General features: G+C 34.7%; 1 protein-coding gene across 5 annotated transcripts in view; it reads left to right on the forward strand.

The window, feature by feature from the left end:
• Positions 1-13,896, forward strand: part of PKN2 (protein kinase N2) — a 164,159-nt gene that overhangs the window by 95,805 nt on the left and 54,458 nt on the right. For all 5 annotated transcript variants that reach the window (XM_060090065.1, XM_060090064.1, XM_060090063.1 and 2 more), the window contains 5 exons: positions 10,000-10,143; positions 10,464-10,539; positions 11,131-11,305; positions 11,535-11,661; positions 13,742-13,872. In XM_060090065.1, coding sequence (XP_059946048.1) covers positions 10,000-10,143; positions 10,464-10,539; positions 11,131-11,305; positions 11,535-11,661; positions 13,742-13,872 — 653 coding nt within the window. The remainder of the gene's footprint in view (positions 1-9,999; positions 10,144-10,463; positions 10,540-11,130; positions 11,306-11,534; positions 11,662-13,741; positions 13,873-13,896) is intronic.

Here is a 13,896-nt window from a genome sequence, read left to right on the forward strand (position 1 = left end):
ACTCTTTTTATATTTTCTTATAAAATTTGGTCTTTCTTTATGTTTATTATAAACACAGTAGCTATGTAATTTCACATTTTTTCTGAATTCCCTCAGCCCTCCTGCTGTAAAAGTTTAATCCTCCCATGAGAGATTGAAATAAAAAGCAAGACCCTTTATATCTAACCTTTTCCCATTCACATTTCCTTTTGATTAAGTTTGCTAATGTAGTAGAGAACCATCTTTATCAATACTAGAAACAGGATGAACTGAAACTTAGAAAAATTTTAGCAGGAGCCAGATCTGTTAAGAGCAGAGTACTAGAGAATGTTCACTGATCAATGGAAAAGGAAGAAGAGAACATCCAGGAAGTGAGAGCCAGTAAAAATGAAATAGGGTTAATAGATTAGAAGTAATAGTGGCATTGAAAGACCAGTGAATGTTGAGGGACTAGAAAGAGTGAGCTAGTAGAATGTTAGGAGGTGATGGTCAGAGAGAAGGATTCAAACAGCTGAGATTGTGGAAAGATTGTAGATATTGGTAGGCGTGAGAAGCTAAAGTATCCAAGAACTCAAGGGGTTCTTATTATTTATTGGTTTCACATTTTCGGAAATTGCCTATATATACTACTCTTAAACCATCCACACTCCTATCCTCATTCTTCCAAATAATTAGGTTAAATCAGTAACTTAATGTTTATATTATTATGCTTTGTAAATATTGTTGTTACAGATGAACCATGTTCCTAACCATGATTACATTCTCTTTTTAGTACCAAGACCCCCTTTGGGCAAATAATTGCCCTTTTTTTAATTGTTTATTTTGTTTTGCTTTGCTTAGTTTTCTATACACCTATCCTTTATCACCAGAATCTCCAGAAGGACTCTAGAATAACTCTATGTAGGCAGTTGTATCAGCAAGCTGTCAGTCATCCTTGGACCCACTCTACTCCCCAGCAACGTCCTTTCTGGAGCCTTACATCTTTCTGCTCGAATTTAAATGACTGCTATATAGCTTTTATCTTTCACCATAATCCTATTGGATCACCTGAGTCTTGAATTTCTCTTTCAGATTTCTTGTTTTACTTCCTCATTTTGGTGGATCATATCCCACATTTACATGCTGAGAAAAGAGTGAATGAAAGTTTTAGAGATCTTGCATATCTGAAATATCTTTATTCTGCTGTCATGCTTGGAGTCTAGAATTCTAGGTTGGGGATTATTTTCATTAAGAATTTTAAGGAATTGTAGTTCTAGTATTGTAGTTGAGATTGCTTATGTGTCTTTGATTTCTAATCTTTGATTTTGATTTGCTTTTTCTTTTTTAAAGATTTTAAGATTTTTATCTTTTTTTCCCTGGGGTTCTGTGATTTCTTAATGGTGTACCTTAGGTGTAGGTGGTTTTCACTCTTTGTGATAGGTACTGTGTGGCACCTTCAGTTTTGAAAGCTCATTCTTCAGATTTGAGAAATTGCATTTATTTGATAATTTCCTCTTCATTTTCATTGTCTCTCTTGCTAGTTGAACATTTTAGACTGATCCTCTGATTTTCTTATCTTTTATCTATTGTCTGTCAGTGTGTCTTTTTGTTCTGCTTTCTGGGAAAGTTTGATACGTTTGCCAAGACTTGATTGACAAACTTATATCTGATATTATATTTTTAATTTCTAAAAGTTTATTCTTTTAAATATCTTGTTTTCCTCTCATGGGGGTAATATCCTCTCCTACATTTTAGAGGATATCAGTTTTACGTTTTCTTCTCCCTGAATTAATTGTCTTTATTTCTCCTGAGATCCATTTCATATTCTGTTTATCATATTGCAGATTTGGTGAAATGTGTGGCCATCCTTGGCTGTCTTAAAATGAGCCATTAAGAAAAAGATTGGAAGTTTGGTATGTGGGGCTCTTCCTTACCCAAGTTCTGAACTAGTTTAAAGAAAAAAAAGGTGTGACTAATGAAAAGTAAAATGTCATTATGAGCTGATATTTGAAAGTGTGGTTGGGTGTGCAACAATAATGGGGCTATACTCAGTCCCTTAGATCATTGTGGGCTCCAGCCCATATAAAACTTAAGGCATAGCAGAGAAAAACAAATTGTATACTTCCATTTAACAGCCCGGCTTGCAAGGAAAAAAGGAAGAAATGGACTGGATTATTCATGTCCAGTTTCTCTCCCAGTCTTTTATCAGATAACTCACTCCAGGAGACGAATAAGAGGGTTAAGGTAGAGATCCAGATATTTAGGAGAAGAATGAAAATTATTCCTCATAGAAACCATGATAATGAGCAAGATGCTTTCCTCCCTATAAAAGGATAAAAATGCATGCAAACATCTAAATGGGGTGTGAAACATCTTAATATAGAAAAAGCCATAGAATAGAAATACAAAGAAGTTTTAATTTCTTCCATGTGTGAGCTAACATTCAGCATATTACTGTTGTTTTTGGCTGTACCACGCGGCTTGCAGGATCTTAGTTCTCTAACCAGGGATTGAACCCAGGCCACTGCAGTGAAAATGCCAAGTCCTAACAACTGGACTGGCAAGCATTTCCCACATTCGGCATATTGTTTAATCTGAGATGCTATTTGTTTGTTTGTTTGTTTGTTTTAATATTTATTAGAGTATAGTTGATTTACAGTGTGTGTTAGTTTCAGGTGTACAGCAAACTGAATCAGTTATACATATATCCACTCTTTTTTAGATTCTTTTCCCATATAGGCCATTACAGAGTATTGAGTAGAGTTCCCTGTGCTGTACTGTCTTTATTGATCATCTGTTTTATATATAGTATTGCATATATGTCAATCCCCATCTCCCAATTTATCCCACCCCTTCCTTACCCCATGGTAACCCCCTGGTAAACAAATAAGTTTGTCTTCTACATCTGTAACTCTATTTCTATTTTGTAGATAAGTTCGTTTGTACCCTTTTTTTAGATTCCACATATAAGTGGTATCATATGATATTTGTTTTTGTCTGACCTACTTCACTCAGTATGACAGTCTCTAGGTCCAGTCCATGTTGCTGCAAATGGAATTATTTCATACTTTTTTATGGCTGAGTAATATTCCATTGTATATATGTACCACATCTTCTTTATCCATTCCTCCATGATGGACATTTAGGTTCCTTCCATGTCCTGGCTATTGTAAATAGTGCTGCAATGAGCACTGGGGTGCATGTATATTTTCGAATCATGGTTTTCTCCAGATATATACCCAGGAGTGGGATTGTTGGATCATACGGTAGCTATAATTTTAGTTTTTTAAGGAACCTTCATACTGTTCTCCATAGTGGCTGTACCAGTTTACATTCCCACCAACAGTGTAGGAGGGTTCCCTTTTCTACACACCCTCTCCAGCATTTATTGTTTTAGATTTTTTGATGATGGCCATTCTGACCAGTGTGAGGGGTACCTCATTGCAGTTTTGATTTGCATTTCTCTAATAATTAGTGATGTTGAGCATCTTTCCATGTGCTTTTTAGCCATCTGTATGTCTTCTTTGGAGAAATGTCTGTTTAGGTCTTCCACCCATTTTTTGATTGGGTTGTTTCTTTTTTTGATATTGAGCTGCATGAGCCATTTGTATATTTTGGAGATTAATTCTTTGTCGGTTGCTTTGTTGTTCAAATATTTTCTCACATTCTGAGGGTTGTCTTTTAGTTGTGTTTATGGTTTCCTTTGCTGTACAAACACTTTCAAGTTTAATTAGGTCCCATTTGTCTATTTTTATTTTTATTTTCATTACTCTAGGAGGTGAATAGAAAAAAATCTTGCTGCAATAAAAGAGTGTTCTGCCTATGTTTTCCTCTAAGAGTTTTATAGTATCTGACTTTACATTCAGAATGGTCTTTAATCCATTTTGAGTTTATTTTTGTGTATAGTGTATGTAGTCTAATTTAATTCTTTGACATGTAGCTGTCCAGTTTTCCCAGCACCACTTATTGAAGAAACAGTCTTTCCTCCATTATATATTCTTGCCTTCTTTGTCATAGATTAGGTGACCATAGGTGCATGGGTTTATCTCTGGACTTTCTGTCCTGTTCTATTGAGCTGTATTTCTGTTTTTGTGCCAGGACCGTAGTGTCCTGATTACTGTAGCTTTGTAGTATAGTCTGAAGTCAGGGAGCCTGATTCTTCCAGCTCTGTTTTTCTTTCTCAAGATTGCTTTGGCTATTCGGGGTCTTTTGTGTTTCCATACAAATTGTAAAGTTTTTTGTTCTAATTCTGTGAAAAATGCCGTTGGTAATTTGATATGGATTGCACTGAATCTGTAGATTGCTTTGGGTAGTATAGTCGTTTTCACAATGTTGATTCTTCCAGTCCAAGAACATGGTATATTTCTCCATCTGTTTGTGTCATCTTTGATTTCTTTCATCAGTATCTTATAGTTTTCTGAGTACAGGTCTTTTACCTCCTTAGGTAAGTTTATTCCTAGGTATTTTATTCTTGAGATGCTGTTTTTTAACTTATAATGGAGCTATAATAATACTTACCCTTTTTACCTCTTTTGCTGCTTCCCATTCTATTACTATCAAATGACACATTGTATCCTCTGAGGCTATATGAGTTCTCTGAGCCAATGAGCTATATATATAATTGTCTTTTCCCCCCACTCCTCTATCATCTCTTGACCACCAGGCACTTGCCAGTATCCTTAAGGACTTTGGTTCTTCACTCCAGCATCCCATCATCATTATGGGGGATTTTAAACATCTAACGATCTAAACAACAACCCATTTAACATATTATTTCAAACTTCTTTGAATGTGTCAACCCCAGTATACCTTTGCTCCTTGTCATTTTAGCAATGAATTGTTCTGAAATCTTAAATTTAGTATCCTAAACTGTTACAAAATCTGCATAAAGCACTTAGTTTAACCCCTTGTACATAATGGTTTTGCTGTAAATGATAGCTTATGTTATTATTGTTACTCCTCTGGCTCTTTTACTTCTTTGTTACCACACAGCTAGATGTTTGGTCAAACATTTCTATTTCCTTGATTCTTCAGGAAGTAGTTTAGGAAGGGGCCATCAGAAAATTTCATTTTCTTCTCTGTTTACCCTAAAACTATTGTTACCCTTTACCATTTCCTTACTGATGCCCCCACAGCATCCTTCAACCTTGTCTTTATAAGTGTGTAGGTCTTGGTTGGGAAATAAGATACATGATTAGAAATAGGAACTGTATGTGTATATACTGAGGCAGAAAAGTTCATAATAGGTTTGGAATAATAGTGATTCTTTGAAACTTTTTCTAGGATGTGAATTGATATAGGGTGCAGTGATATATAACTTACAGCACTAAATAGTTTGTATCACAATTGTTTACTTTTTCTTTTCTGCTCCCACATCTATAGGGGGCAGACTTTTCAAGCAGAGGTCATAGCTTTGTATTCTCCATTATCTCAGTCTCGCTCTTCTCTGTGTTTCTCCTTTTCCCAAAAGATCCTAAGGTTTCCTTCTTTTTGTCACATTAGTTCCAGCTGAGAATCACCCTCATTGAACTCCTGAACTGAAAACAGATATTACTGTTTCCTGAGGTGGTAGTTTTCTCTTTGCCCCATAGTAGATTCTGATGGCCTCCCTTCCCTGTCCTTCTCTTTGTCTCTGGAGGCTGATAGCTGCGGGTTTGAATCAGTGGGCTCTGACATGAAAGGGGAGACAATGTTAGAAGATCTAAGGGCAGGAGGAGAGGGTAATCAGGGTGTTTGTTTCCTTCTCTCCTTCCCTTTTTTACAGCAGTGTTCATCTATGGCTGCAGTTCCTGTTTGACAGTCCCTTTTCCAAGATCCAGTTCTCACTGAATTCTGGTAACTGTTTCTTCTTGCTCATTCCGGCTAGGAGTGGTAATAGATTTCTACTATAGCTAATCCTCAGATACTTCCCATCCTTGTTGATTCCTTAACCTGAATCTTACCTTCATAAACAGCCAATTTTTAAAACTTAAACTCTTTTTGAGTGTGCAGTCTCTTTACTGCTGGGATCCTAGTTGATGTTTCCCAAGCCTGTATTGTCCTCAGAAGCCCATAGAAGACCAAGTAATCAAAGGAGGAGACCAATTAATGTGACACCTGACATGTGCACCTTTACAAATCTCACCTTTCCTTGGCTTTTGAATTTTCCATGCTTTGAATAATTTTCTCTGTTGTAGTAGCTGCAGAAAATTTGCTTTTTGACCTTTCTTTCCTTTTCAGCAGTGAAACCTGCCTCTCATTTTCACCTATCAGAGGTTCCCAAACTTTCTCAATTCACAACATCCTCAGTGTTCCAGTAATTCTTTTACAGCGCGTCTCTAGGCCAAAAGAAATACCCCGTAGTTCCATTTATTAAGAAGCAGTTACTGTGAACTCCCTGACAACCAGTGGTTAGGACTCCACGCTCTCACTGCCCAGGGTCCAGGTCCGATCCCTGGTCAGGGAACTAAAATCCCACAAGCTGCGTAGTGTGGCCAAAAATTAAAATTAAAATTAAATTTAAAAAAGAAGTAGTTACTAACTAAAAAGCTTGTGCACAGCAAAGGACACCATCAAGAAATTGAAAAGGCAGTCTACAGAATGGGAGAAGATATTTGCAAGTCATCTATCAGATAAGAAGTTAATATTGCAAAATATATAAAGAACTTGCACAACTCAATAGCAAGAACAACAAAAAACAAATAATCTGATTTAAAATGGGCAAAGAAACTGAATAGACATTTTTCTAAAGAAGATATCCAGATGGCCAACAACTACATGAAAAGGTGCTCAACATCACTAATCAGGGAAATGCAATTCAAATCCACAGTGAGATATCACATGTTAGCATGGCTGTCATCAAGAAGACAAGAGATAAGTGTTGGCGAGGATGTGGAGAAAAAGGAACCCTTGTGCACTGTTGGTGGGAATGTAAATTGGTTCACCCACTGTGGAAAACAGTATGGAGGTTCCTCAAAAAATTAAAAATAGAACTGCCATATGATCCAGCAATCCAACTCTTGGGTATATATTCAAAGGAAATGAAAATAGGATATTGAAGAGATATCTGCACTTCCATGTTCATTGCAGCATTATTCACAATGACCAATATCTGGAAACAGTCTGTGTCCATCAAAAGATGAATGGATAAAGAAAATGTGGTATATATATATACCATGGAATATAATTCAACCATGAGAAGGAAGGAAAAACTGCCATTGTGACAACATGGATGGACCTTGTGGACATTATCCTAAGTGAAAGAAGTCAGACAGAGAAAGACAAATATTACATGGTATCATTTACATGTGAAATCTTCAAAAGTCAAACTCATAGAAACCAAGAGTAGAAAAATGGTTGTATGGAGAGGTTGGTAAAAAGGTACAAACTTTCAGTTATAAGATAAATAAGGTCTGAGCATCTAATGTATAATGCAATGTATAAATGGTGACTAGTTAATAATACTATATTGTGTGAATGAAATTGCTAAGAGAACAGAACTTAAATGTTCTTACCAAATATAAATATTTTGTGTGTGTGCGTGTGTGTAAAATAGGTGATAGGTGTGTTAATTAGATGGGAGGAATTCTTTAGTAGTATATAGTATATATGTATATGTGTATCAAATCATCATGCCAACTACTTTAGAAAAAGTAGTTACTATTTACTTTCAGGCCTTACAGAGACTTCAGACAAACCATACAGATTCCTTAGTTCTACCACAGTTTCTTCTTTGATCCTAGGTTCAGATTCATAATAAGACAAAATGAAACACAAGTTGGGACAGTTTGCCAGTATTGTCAATCTGTACTTAGCTCAGATCATACTGCTCAGCTATTTTGGCAGTGGTTTTACTCCATGTAGAATTTTGTTGCTCTTGAGGTTTGACATTACATACAAACATGCCCTTGCTTTATGGAATGGACCTGCTTCATCTGGAAAATTGCCAGCAAATGAGCAGTCATACTTGCAGTTTAAATTCAATAAATATCAGTGGCATTTCCCTATATAGAGGGTATGCTTTTCAGATACTATATCCCTGCTTTACTGAACTGCAGTAGATGTTAGGAGTTAAAGTAGGATTGGGGTTCCATGCAACAGTGTTATGAGTAGACATAAAATATCTTAATGTGCTTTGGACTGTAGCCACTCTCCCCCCTTAAATTGTAGAGAGAGTGATACAGGGAACAGTGCAAAGTAACAAAAAGTGAAGAGCTTTATACCTAAAATTTCATGTAGAACTCCAGGAAAGCTAATGTAGGCCTTAGGATAACCTTCCATCCCAAATCTCAGGTGTTTCTAACATACTTCAGGTTGAAGAATGGAATAAACAGAGGAAAGAGAAATGGGTTAATATGTGAGCTTTACCAGAGTGGCTAGAAAAAATATAAAGGAGGTGATCTGACCTTCTCTCATCCAGAGAAAGATATACTCTTACAATTTTAGCAGTGTGAAAAGTATAAGAACTTTTAAGAATTACTAATTTCGTCCCTAGCATCTATACCACTTGCATTTGCCTGATCCATAACAAGTTTTCCTCCCTGATACCGTGGAAGAAGATAGGAGAAAGTAGACCTCTCCTTTTCTAATCTAAAATAAAGTAGTCTAAATTACCAACCCCTGGTTCAGGTATGCAGTTTATTTCCCAAAATAACTGTTTTCAAAATACTTAAAATTTTAACTTGAATGGAATATTATAGCATTAGTACCCACCACTTCTAAATGCCATTTGCTGATCTTAAAATAATTATCCTCTACTCATCCTTACCCTTTCCTGACAAGTATTCTCTCCCATAGTAATTATTTATCAGAGAGAAGCAATGAGGTAGGAAGTCCTGAGCTCATATACTCACTGCCAAGATATCTTTTTCTAGTCCTTTTTTTCTGTCTATGAGACCCTTTTGGCACATTGTGTCTTGACTCATTTTTTTCATGTTCTGTTTTTTATAAGTGTTTTCTGTGTTCATTTGCATCAATTAGTTTTATTATTTAAAGTCAAATGGTTTTTTATTATGCATACTAGAAGCTTAGATAATAAGATGCATAAGTTCACAAATTGAAAGTTTTTATATGAAAGAAGTAATTTATTACTTTGTTGAGCCTAAAGGGAAAAACATTTATCTCTTTTTGTGGGTGATCCACAAAATCCTGAAAAACAAAATAATGGAGAAGTCTTATGCTTTATAATTAAAATATATGCAGATTATGACTTATATGTAGAGGTCAATTTATGGCTTGACCTCCAGCTTATAAACTGTGTTCTACAAGTACATTTAATAATTGATGGTTAAAACCTTAAATATATTTTCCACATAAGCATTATTTTTAATGACTACAGAATGTTCCCTCATGTAGATATGGTATAATATACTCCTAAGTTGTCCCTGGTTTTGGGGGGGCTTTTTTGTTTAGTTTTGTTGTGTTTGGTGTTGTAATAAATGAACATTTTTCTGTATAAAACTTAGTTTCCTGTTTGCTACCTACCTACGCAGACCCCTGTAATCACTGGTCCTATTACCCAGTGGTATTCTTTAGAAGATTAAATAACCTAACATTCTTAAAGTGTTTGGCATAGTGTGTGGCACACTGAAAGTGGAGAATAAATGCTATTCACAGACCTTTTCCTGATCAACATTGGGATAAAGAAATAAGAAGGTTTGAAATAGGTTCTTTGAGGTGAACATTGAAGTCTAGCAACAGCACAGCCTATGAAGCCAATAGGAGAAGGAAAATCCAAAAGATTGAAGCTCTGAGATGGAAAGAGTTTCGGTGGTCATTCATCTGTATTGATTGTTCCTAGTTGTGTATTCTTTATCTAAAAGGAATACCTTAACTGGAGAATGTTGGAATATGAATGTCTTCCTTTTAGTTAAAATGTGTAAGTTTGTTAAAGTAATATATAATAGAGAAACGTTATAAAAGCACTCTTTAAAATAGTGCAACCGTTGTGTATGTTATCTTTGTTTATTGTATTTGTATTTTATATATTTTGTAATATTTTATTCACATGTGTGTCCAATGATGTGTTCCCTGTTTTCTTTATTTTTTATTTAATTATTCTAGTCACGTGAACTGGAAATTTCAGTTTATTGGCGTGATTGGCGATCTCTGTGTGCGGTAAAATTTCTGAGGTTAGAAGATTTTTTAGACAACCAACGGCATGGCATGTGTCTCTATTTGGAACCGCAGGGTACTTTATTTGCAGAGGTAATAAATGTATTTTATTAAATACGCATAACTACCATTGAAATTATATATGTAGGCAACATGATGTAGAAGTGGGAAGAGTATTAGGCTGAATGGCAGACAACTTGAATTCTTGGCTCAACTCTGCCACTAAATAGGTATGTTACCCTAAGACAAGTCATCTATCCTCTCTAGGTCTGTTTTCTCATCTAGAAAATGAGGAGATGGAACTAAATTATATCTCAGATTCTCTTAAGTTTTCAAACTTGGAAGTTTATTGAATTTCATGAACCATAAATCTAATGCTATAGTCATATCAACTTGAATATTCTTCACTGCAGGTTACCTTTTTTAATCCAGTTATTGAAAGAAGACCAAAACTCCAAAGACAAAAGAAAATTTTTTCAAAACAACAAGGTAATTACTGAGAAATCAAGTACAAAGTGTTTTGGTGTTACCTTAACTACTTTAAACATGTATATACTAATTAAAAAGTGATATCCATCTTTTCTTTTTGTTTTCTTCTTATTTGTTCAATTATTCTAAATTTTGTTATGGAAAATTTGAAACATGTATAAGTATAGAGACTAGTGCGTTGTGCCATCACTCAGCTTCAACAACAGTCAGCTTATGTCCAATTTTGTTTCATCTATGTTCCATCACTCACAACTTCCTCAGATTATTTGAAGCAAACCCAGACATCATATTGATTCATCCATAAATATTACAGGTAGTATCTCTAAAAGATAAGAATTCTGTTTTTAAAACCTTAACCACATACCATTACTAGACTTAAATGAGCAATTCCTATGTATTTATTTTTAAAACTGATTTTGCTTTTTTGTACTAGCCTTTAATAACAAATAGTTAGGAACTATTTTTTTAAGTGACAAATATTGTTTTTTCTTCATAAATTATAAACCGATGAATATGAATTCTTAAATTATGGCTTTTGGTAATATATTAAAAAAATACTTGTTCTGTTTTCTTTATTTACAATATCCACAGGCAAAACATTTCTCAGAGCTCCTCAAATGAATATTAATATTGCCACTTGGGGAAGACTAGTGAGAAGAGCTATTCCTACAGTAAATCATTCTGGCACCTTCAGCCCTCAAGCTCCTGTGCCTGCTACAGTGCCAGTGGTTGATGTACACATCCCTGAACTAGCACCTCCAGCTAGGTATGTGTCTTAAGATTTTTAAGCGTTGCTTTTATAAAATAGTTATTGTGACATTTGTACATATTGATTACAGTGAACCTATTAAAAGTCTCATTTTTTCCAAATAGTATTTTGAAACTAGTGCTCTGCTTACTTTTAAAACAATAAAATTGTTTGCCTTAATTGTAAAGTTATTTAAAATATATACTTTTGATTACTGCCTTCGGTGAATTGCTTTATCTTTTATAAGTGAATCTGCAGTAACCAAATTGGACTTTGATCTTGAACCTGAGCCTCCTCTGGCCCCACCACGTGATTCTTCCCTTGGAGAAATAGATGAATCTGCTGAATTAAGAGATTTGGATACACAAGGACAGGTAAGGCATTTTAAACCTTGTATAATTCCTTTTCACCAAATGAATTACCAGTAAAAGCATCATAGTGAATGAGATGTTAAAAACATCTCATTTAACATTTTAGTTAAAAAATGCCTGTGTGAACTGTGTTGTTTATGTTTCTTGTGAATGAAACATAAAAACCTCTGGATGCTCATGAGCCAGGAGAGATGGAATAGGCTGCTTAATCTAGGAGCATAGGAGCATGGCTGATATTGGATGACGTGTTGCCTGAAACACTGTGCATCTTCTAACTAGGTTAACATGATTTTTGAAAATGCATGTAAGATGAAAGTAATGTATTCATTTTTTTATATTGAAATATGGTTGATTTACAACATTGTGTTTCAGGTGTACAGCATAGTGATTCAGTATTTTTTCAGATTCTAGTTCATTATAGGTTAGTACAAGATAATGGGTATAATTCCCTGTGCTGTACAGTATATCCTATTGCTTATCCATTTTATATATAGTAGTTTGTATCTGTTAATCCCATACCCTAATTTGTCCCTCCCACCTTCCTCCTACCCTTGGTAAGCACAAATTTGTTTTCTAAATCTATGAGTCTGTTTCTGTTTTGTATATACATTCATTTGTATTCTTTTTTAGATGCTACATATAAGTGATATCATATACTATTTATTTCTCTGTCTGACTTATTTCACTAAGCATAATATTCTCTATGTCCATCCATGTTGCTGTAGAGGGCATTATTTCATTCTTTTTTTGGGGGGAGTAATATTCCTGTGTGTGTGTGTGTGTGTGTGTGTATGTATACACACACATTTTAAAAAAATTTTATTGAAGTATAGTTGATTTACAGTGTTGTGTTTAATTTCTGCTGTATAGCAAAGTCACTCAGTTATACATATATATATTCTTTTTCATATTCCTTTCCATTATGGTTTATCACAGGATATTGAATATAGTTCCTTGTGCTATGTTGTAGGACCTTGTTGTTTACCCATCCTATATATAATAGTTTGCACCTGCTAATCCCACACTCCCAATCCTTCCCTCCCCCAAACCCCCTCCCCCTTAGCAACCACAAGTCTGTTCTCTATATTTGTGAGTCTGTTTTTGTTTCATAGATACGTTCATTTGTGTTTTATTTTTGATTCCACATGTAAGTGATATCATATGGTATTTGTCTTTCTCTTTCTGACTTACTTTGCTTAGCATGATAATTTCTAGGTCCATCCATGTTGGTGCAAATGACATTATTTCTTTTTAATGGCTGAGTAATTCCATTGTATGTATGTGTGTGATTATATATATATATATATATATATATATATATATATATATATATATCACATTTTCTTTATCCATTCATCTGTTGATGGACATTTAGGTTGTTTCCATGTCTTGGCTATTGTAAATAGTGCTGCTATGAACATAAGGGTGCGTGTATCTTTTTGAATTAGAGATTCATCTGGGTATATGCCCAGGAGTGGAGTTGCTGGATCATATGGCAACTCTATTTTTAGTGTTTTGAGGAACCTCCATACTGTTTTCCATAATGGCTGTACCAATTTAAATACATTCCCACCAATAGTGTAAGAGGGTTCCCTTTTCTCTACATCTCTCCAGCATTTATGATTTGTAGACTTTTTAATGATGGCCATTTTGCCCGGTGTGAGGTGGCACCCCATTGTTGTTTTGATTTGCATTTCTCTAATAATTAGTGATGATGAGTATCTTTTCATGTGCCTATTTGCCATCTGTATGTACCACATCTTCTTAAAACAATCATCTGTTGATGGCCACTTGGGTTGCTTCTGTGTAACTAGCTATTGTAAACAGTGCTTCTGTGAACATTGGGGCTCATGTATCTTTTCAAATTAGTGTTTTTGTTTTCTCCAATGTATTCATTTTTTTACCTTTTTTAGATAAGAGTAATATATAATTAATAACCATAAAAATGAATATCCAATATCTGAATTTTATTTTCTCACCCATATTTATATCAACTTTTAACATTTTTTTCTTTAGTTATCCTTACCTAATAAGTTGTTTTCTGAATGTTTCTATGATTTAATGAGTGCTTAATATTTTACAGGTTTCAGAAACAGTTTTTGATACTGAGAATGACAGAAATAGACTACTTCCAAAATCTCAATCTGAATATGAGCCTGATATTCCTCAATCAGGCCTAGAATATAGTGGTATTCATGAACTTGAGGACAGAAGGTAAAGAATATGTATACAGCTTTG

The sequence above is a fragment of the Mesoplodon densirostris genome, chromosome 2 (genome assembly GCF_025265405.1).
Source record: "Mesoplodon densirostris isolate mMesDen1 chromosome 2, mMesDen1 primary haplotype, whole genome shotgun sequence".
NCBI classification, from domain to species: domain Eukaryota; kingdom Metazoa; phylum Chordata; class Mammalia; order Artiodactyla; family Ziphiidae; genus Mesoplodon; species Mesoplodon densirostris.